A 7,372-nucleotide genomic window follows, 5' to 3' on the forward strand; every position below is an offset into this window, starting at 1 on the left:
TGGTAGGATGTAGTTGTAATTGGATGGAATTAAATTGGATGTGCACAAAATAAGTGTTTAGATGTTTGCAATTGTAACTGTTGGCTACAGTTCAATCATAAAGAAAGATCTAAAGCTTGTTATTGAAAAATTCTCTCAAAAAACTTATAATTGAAACTAAGTAAAATTGATCATAGTTCCAAATACTAGATTCCTTGTATTTGAGAAGGCCCTTTCAAATAAATCCTCCGACCACTCCAACTGCACGCTACTCCATCTTCACTGTAGCCTTACAACTATAATAATATAACAATAATAATAAATATAACATATAATAACTATTTTTTATTTTAATGCACATTGTATATTTATGATTACAGTAACATGTCTAATTATTATTTTATCATTTTATTCTACATTAATATAATTAATATGATAATTATTGTCATACTAATCCAATGATAGTTTAATACCAATATTATTTTTTCATCATAATTATAAAATAATATGGTAAATATTATATTATAATAGAAAATTCTCGTTATTTCTAAAGTGATAACCTTGCTAGCTCAATTATAGCATCAACATATCTCCTTTGACATCAAACAAACAAATAACTATAATTGCATTTGCAGTACCAATTGTCTATGATTGCAATTTCAGTTGTCATATAATTGGATTGCAAGCAAACAAACCACCCTTAAATACCTTTTGGTACATTGAATTCATTCGAGTATATCTCCTTTGTCTTTGACATCAAACAAACAAATAGTTATAATTGCATTTGTAGTACCAATTGTCTGTGATTGCAATTCTAGTTGTCATGTAATTGGATTGCAAGCAAACAAACCGCCCTTAAATATCTTTCATCATTATCTATGCTAGCTATAATTGGATGAAATATTGATAATTATGATCCTACACTCCTTGCTAGCATGCTCCTTTTGCATGTCTCGTTACATAAAGGTTGACCTCATTGGAGAAGAGAAAGGACAAGCTACCTAGTGGTGTTTATGATAACTAGCTAGGCTACGAAATAGTAGTCTTATGGGTCTGATGGTAGGAACCGTACAAGCTTATATCTCTTGATAGAACTCTTTGTAATCCTCAAGCAAATTGGGCATGGAAAATTAAACAACATCTGCATATATCCTTGTTTTGGTGGGAAGTCTCTTAGATTTGACTACCTGCCACATTATGTTCTTCATTGGAGATTGTTGGTACATTATCACATATTCTTGCGTAATGCCTTTTGTCCCATTGGAGACAAGACAATGTTTTAGATGATAATGGAGTTAATTCCATGTCTCTCATTGGCCTAATTGAAGATAGATAGCATATCCCGTACAGAAATTCTATGAGGAGCTCCGCAGCATTACAGTCCACCGTAACCCCTGACGAGGGGCATCTCAATAAAATGAGATACTAAATTACTAAAACACCCCCAACCGTTGTGCGAACGATCTGGACCGTCGGTCTCCGCGAAGGAACCAGAGCTGTCCGATCTGACTGATAGGGTTTATACTTTATAACCGGAGCGGAGTTCCGCTCTTGTAAGCCTTTCGTCTGCTCCTCTCCGTTGCCGCCAAGGTCCCAGCTCGGAGCGCCGAAGAGGAGGAGCGCCATGGTAAGAGCCCTGGATCTCTCGCTCTTCTCTTCGCACCCGGATTTCCAGAGTTTTTACTCGATTCATCATTGATCTAACATCTAGGGTTCGCAATTTTTGTCTCAAATTTTCTTGCTGTACGCTTTATTTCGTCGACGCATATGTAATATCTGATTGTAGGATTGCTGGATAGATTTTTAGTTTTTTTTAGGCTTTGGATCACAAATCGAGCACATTTTCCATTTAGAATGCTTCTATTAGTATATTTCGTGGCGATTTTGATCTATAAGATCTACAGATGTACAGTTGACTTGACGGTTTTGACGTGTATTTATGCACTTGAATATGATTTTAATAACTGGAGTTTTTTCTTTGCGATCTTTACTCCCGTCGTTGTCTCTTTTTTTTGGGGTGGTGGTGGTGGTGTAAAACCGTGGTTGTCTTTTTAACCTCAGGATCTCAACTCAAAATGATTATTTTTTTCTATTTTCTTAATTGCCACGAATTTGCGTGTTTAATTGACATCTAGGTACATACATGCGTGTGTATACTTTTTTTTTATCTATAAATCTATTTCATAAAATGTTGTTTGTTGTTTTGTTTATCTAACATATCTATCGTGTATCTAATGTACCTTAAGACCAGATATTGTTTTAACTTGGTAATTGAAACATTTTCCTTCCAAAACTTCGTATTTGTTGCTTAATATCATATTCGTTACGCAACACAAATGTAAGTTCTCAATCTCCTTTGGGATGTTCGGTTCTCAAGTTTATCATCCTTAGACACTCTCACCCTGTCTGGCTATCTGTTAGGTTGACATATAACACAAATATACAACAATGATCACTTCATACTGAATTGCATGAATTACTCATAATTATTTAGTATTTATTAGTTAGTTGTTGCAACTCAATTCTTTAGTGAATGAAGTGGTTTTTTGTTTTTATAGCTGCTGATTATCTTTCATAATAATTATTTGAGTTCTACTTTAGTTTTCTGTGGGTATACTTTATCTGTTTAGATATAAGAAGTATTGGTGACATGTGGAATTGAATATCATTTTCATATTTTTCTTAACTATGCCGTACGTGTTATGTGATGGGCAGGCCTTTGTGAAAACCCTGAAGACTAGGGCTTACTCCAAGCGTTTTCAAGTGAAGTTTAAGAGAAGACGACGTATTATCGTATTCTTACTTCTAAATTCTCTCATGTTACATTATCTTGGTTTATCCTATTTCTGATATCTTCCTCTTTCTTCACCAAACAGAGGGAAAGACTGATTATCGTGCAAGGATTCGACTGATAAATCAGGACAAGAATAAATATAACACACCGAAGTATCGATTTGTTGTTCGATTTGTATCCATAAACCACATGTTTGCACCAGTTTATTTTATCTTATTTATTTTATTTTTATTAATGACAATTACTTGTAAATCCTTAATGTGTTATATGATTAGTCGAACAAAGATATTGTTGCACAAATAATATCTGCAAGTATTGCTGGTGATTTGGTCCTTGCAGCAGCTTATTCCCATGAACTTCCTCGATATGGGCTTGAAGTGGGTCTCACCAATTATGCTGCAGGTACTTTTTCTCTCTATTGTCTGCATTCTTTGTTTTTATCTGATTGTCTAACCTATTGAGGATTTATGGTTGCTGTCATGGACCCAGCTTATTGTACTGGGCTTCTCCTTGCTCGCCGTGTTCTGAAGATGCTTGAAATGGATGAGGAATATGAGGGAAATGTGGAGGTATAGCATTTTGTGTTCAGAAATGCGGATGAGTATGCTTTTGGCACCTTCTATGACTAAGATGCGGGATGATACTTCTTGTTGGCAGGCTACTGGTGAAGATTTTTCTGTTGAACCTGCTGAGAGCAGGAGGCCCTTCCGTGCTCTCCTTGATGTTGGCCTTGTCAGAACAACGACAGGCAATCGTGTATTTGGTTGTCTTAAGGTTTGCCCATCTCTCCTTTCATTAATCACAAAACTGCTGTGCTAGTAAGTTTTTTATTCGTACAACATGATCATGTAGAAAAATAAGTACTAGCAGATCCTATAAGTAGTGTAGCTTGGTTTGCATGATGTGGTAAAAAATCATGGTAGGATGAAAAGATTTGGTTGAGTTTTCATGAAAAGTAAATGGATGTGCAAGGCCAACCCAAAGGAACACCAAGTGGTTAGACAAGAGATGCTTTGCTTTTGCTATTTGTTTCATTTTGTCAAAATTTCAACATTCTCTTCAACATTTTGTTTATGTGAAATCATATTTAATATTGTTAGTTGTTAGAAAATTAAAATTTGTCGACGTGAAAAAATGGTGCTGTCAAAATTTTGCAGCAATGTATTGGGTTTTTTGGCAGCTCCGTTATGGTCTTGCACATCTATAGATATATAGATAATGACTAGCACATATGCACTGACTAATGTAATGCTGTTATTGTAGCAGGCTAACCTTTACAGTATCTTTTTTCTTTCCTCATGTTGGATTTCAGAATAATTTAGTCTATTTTTATGTAACTATATGTAAGTTTTATGGTAATATTGCCTGAAAAAAATAAATGTATAGTTTTCCATAGTATCTTTTTTTTATGTTTTAAAATCTTTTGTGTGGCCAAAAGCTATTAACGTGTACTAACAGATTACAATATTTGATGCAAATCTGTAGGTATTTGCACTTTGTGTCATTCACCATGATCCAATATAACCATTATGACAGTAATACAATGGCTTTGGTGAATGGCCACCTTATGGAAGATTGGAAATGACAACATAATTAAAATCATGCAACATGCTTTATAAGGCAAGAGTATTTCGCATCTTGAAATTGATGTTCCATGGTAATATCAAGTAGTGGAATTGTGTAGGATGCAAGTATCTAGGTTTGCACATTTCGAGTCAAGGATCAAGTCAATACAGATTGCGTTGAGTCACATTTGCAAGGTCTAATGTTGAAATTTATTTCGGCAAGGACTATACCAAAAAAAAGCTGAAATCAGTTCGATCTTTTCTCAGAATATCTATGGAGGGAAGTGATTCAACTTCATGTGAAATATAGATTATTTGACACCTTTGTTGGTGATAAAACTTTGATAGTTACTGTGTGTAACTCTTAGAGTATTTTAGGATTATATCCAGAATTTATAAGATCTTAATTTTTATATTATTTCTATAATTTTTATACTTATTCATTTAAAGGTATTTCTCCATATATTAACTTTTTGTATTGATAAATTAATGCATTGTTATAAGTGACGCCTTTATTAGAGTTGCAATGATGCTTCCTGAAGTGGAAATGGTAATTAGATTTGCCGAGTCTTGTTCATATTTGGTTAAATTCTGGCTCTGAATAACTGCAGGGAGCATTAGATGGTGGTCTGGATATCCCTCATAGTGATAAGAGGTTTGCTGGTTTCAATAAGGATGGAAAACAACTTGATGCAGAGGTTCACAGAAAATACATTTTTGGTGGTCATGTTGCTTCTTACATGAGGGTCAGTATTCGTTTAATGCCTTATTCTTTCATTTCCATTTTCTCTATCTTGTTCTTTCTTACCTTCCCATAAGAGTTTCTGGATTCTAAAGCTCAATCCTTGAATAATGTGATTAGGGCTCTAGTACAACTATTTTGTCATTCTTTTACAGTTATTGTTATACCAAAAGAAACTGCCCGATATTTTTTTTTGTTCCTACTTTTCATAGGATTTAGGCTGGGCTGAAGGAATTTGTTGTGAATTTATGCTGTTATAGAATATGCTAACTGGACATTTTATCCATCTATTTGTATTCTGTATGGTTCATGGTATGTATATAGGATATATATGGCGGGATGGATGTGCAGAGGCAGTGAGTTGGTGTTGGATTATGATATTGGGCTTTCAGGGGATAGTTCATGTCATACCGTAAAGCATAATTGTTGTTTTCTTTATCAATTTGTCATAATAAAGTGGTCTAAACCTACATCCATCTGTAGGCAAAAACCTACATGCGGCACATACTGAACTCAAAACCCTCTTGAATATGCATGATCCTAATGTTGTTGATGCCAGCATGTAGGGTTTATGTCAAGAAAGGTTTCTCTGTGCTTGATTGTGCACGGTTAGCTTTTCCATATATAGCACACATATATAAACCAGGACTTACGATAATTAGTCTCATGGAGATTTGGTTTTATCAGTGAACTCCAATTAGATTGTTCACTTCTATTTATCATGGTGTCAGATTCTGATGGAGGATGAGCCAGAGAAGTACCAGACTCATTTCAGTGAATATATTCAAAGGGGTATTGAGCCTGATGACCTGGAAGGGCTATACAAGAAAGTGCATGCTGCCATTCGAGCAGATGCAACAATGGCGAAATCCACTAAGGAGCCTCCAAAGGAGCACAAGAGGTACAGATCCTAAAGCCACATGCCTTCATAGTAATTAGGTTTTGATGATGCCTCTCAGCTGATGCGCGACTCCATTCTCCCATGCCTCCATCTCTGGTTCCTGAACAAAAAAAAAGGAATATAACTAATCTCTGGTTCTTGAGCTACAAAAATTTCCATCTTCCACTCCTAATGATTTACTTGTTTTCTTGGCAGATATAACTTGAAGAAGCTAACTTATGAGGAGAGGAAGGCCAGACTCATTGAGCGATTGAACGCCCTCAATGCAAGCACCCACGATGACGCTGATGAAGATGAAGATGAAGATGACGATGAGTGAAAGTTTAGCAGGGTTTAGGCTTTAGATTTGTCAATCTGTATTACTTTATTATGGTTTTCTGCACTTCAGCCAACTTGGAAAACCCTAATTACTGAATTTTTGTTTATGGTGTCAGACAGTTTTCTCAGATTTTGGCTTTTCAAAAAGGAGAATTTTAATTTTTGTTCTGAGGTGGTTGAAATTTTTGCTCCTAAAATAGCTTGGTTATCTCTACATTCTTTTAAGAATATCATGATTTCTGGTCGATGTTATATCAGGTCAGTTTTGTGATATCCATCGCTGGTTCTGATATCTTTTTGGAATATATAGTATCTGGGGGTGAAGAGTATCTCTATAAGGTAGATATTGTTTGAGTGCTTGATATTAATTTGGGGCAGAAAAACAAAAATCAGGCACTATAGATATTATGTTAGATAGACTTTTAATTTTTAGATTTCCTATCGCTTCCAATTTTGAAAAGAAAACTTAAAAATCAAATAATGATAGGATGGCTTCTATTGACGGAGTTTGTATCTATTTTTTTCCTTCTCAAGTTTTTTCATTTATTTATTTTTATTAAGCTATCTATCCCATTCATGAAGTCTTTATTCTCTTATTGATATATATAATATTTTATATTAGATAAAGCTAAAAAACTATGTACCAATACAATATTATGTATTGGTTTATTTAGAGATGTATATTAGCTTGTTTGATAACTAATTTGTTGGTGTGTATCACCTAATTATGTAGTGTGCATTGGTAAAAAACTATTCTGGAAATTATGTATTTATTTATTTGGAGGTGTATTGGATTCTTACTATGCACAAAATAAGCTTGCAATATGTATCAGAAAGTTGATGAGTATGTATCACCGGTCATATAATGTATACTCATAAAAATAATATTTTAGAAATTATGTATTAATTTACTTATAAGTATGTATTAAGTTCTAGATGACTAATTTATTATATATCATTTGTTCGTGTACTTTATACTAGTGACACATAGTGTTAGGCACTGGGCCGGGCCGCCCACGGCCCGGCACGAAGAGGGTCGTGCTTGGCACGACCCGATAGCTACAGTGCCGGGC

General features: G+C 34.6%; 1 protein-coding gene across 1 annotated transcript; it reads left to right on the top strand.

Moving 5' to 3' along the window:
- Window positions 1-1,485: 1,485 nt before the first annotated feature.
- On the top strand, window positions 1,486-6,467 carry LOC103715029 (large ribosomal subunit protein uL18-like). The gene is made up of 9 exons (XM_008802533.6): window positions 1,486-1,606; window positions 2,695-2,764; window positions 2,856-2,947; window positions 3,049-3,175; window positions 3,263-3,342; window positions 3,431-3,547; window positions 4,950-5,084; window positions 5,812-5,981; window positions 6,177-6,467. The coding sequence occupies exons 1-9, from the start codon at window positions 1,604-1,606 to the stop codon at window positions 6,298-6,300; spliced, it is 918 nt and encodes a 305-aa protein (XP_008800755.4). The 5' UTR covers window positions 1,486-1,603; the 3' UTR covers window positions 6,301-6,467.
- The last annotated feature ends 905 nt before the right edge of the window (window positions 6,468-7,372 follow it).

The sequence above is a fragment of the Phoenix dactylifera genome, chromosome 4, assembly GCF_051530095.1.
Source record: "Phoenix dactylifera cultivar Ajwa chromosome 4, Ajwa_hap1_PhDact_Kaust_v1.1, whole genome shotgun sequence".
Classification (NCBI taxonomy): domain Eukaryota; kingdom Viridiplantae; phylum Streptophyta; class Magnoliopsida; order Arecales; family Arecaceae; genus Phoenix; species Phoenix dactylifera.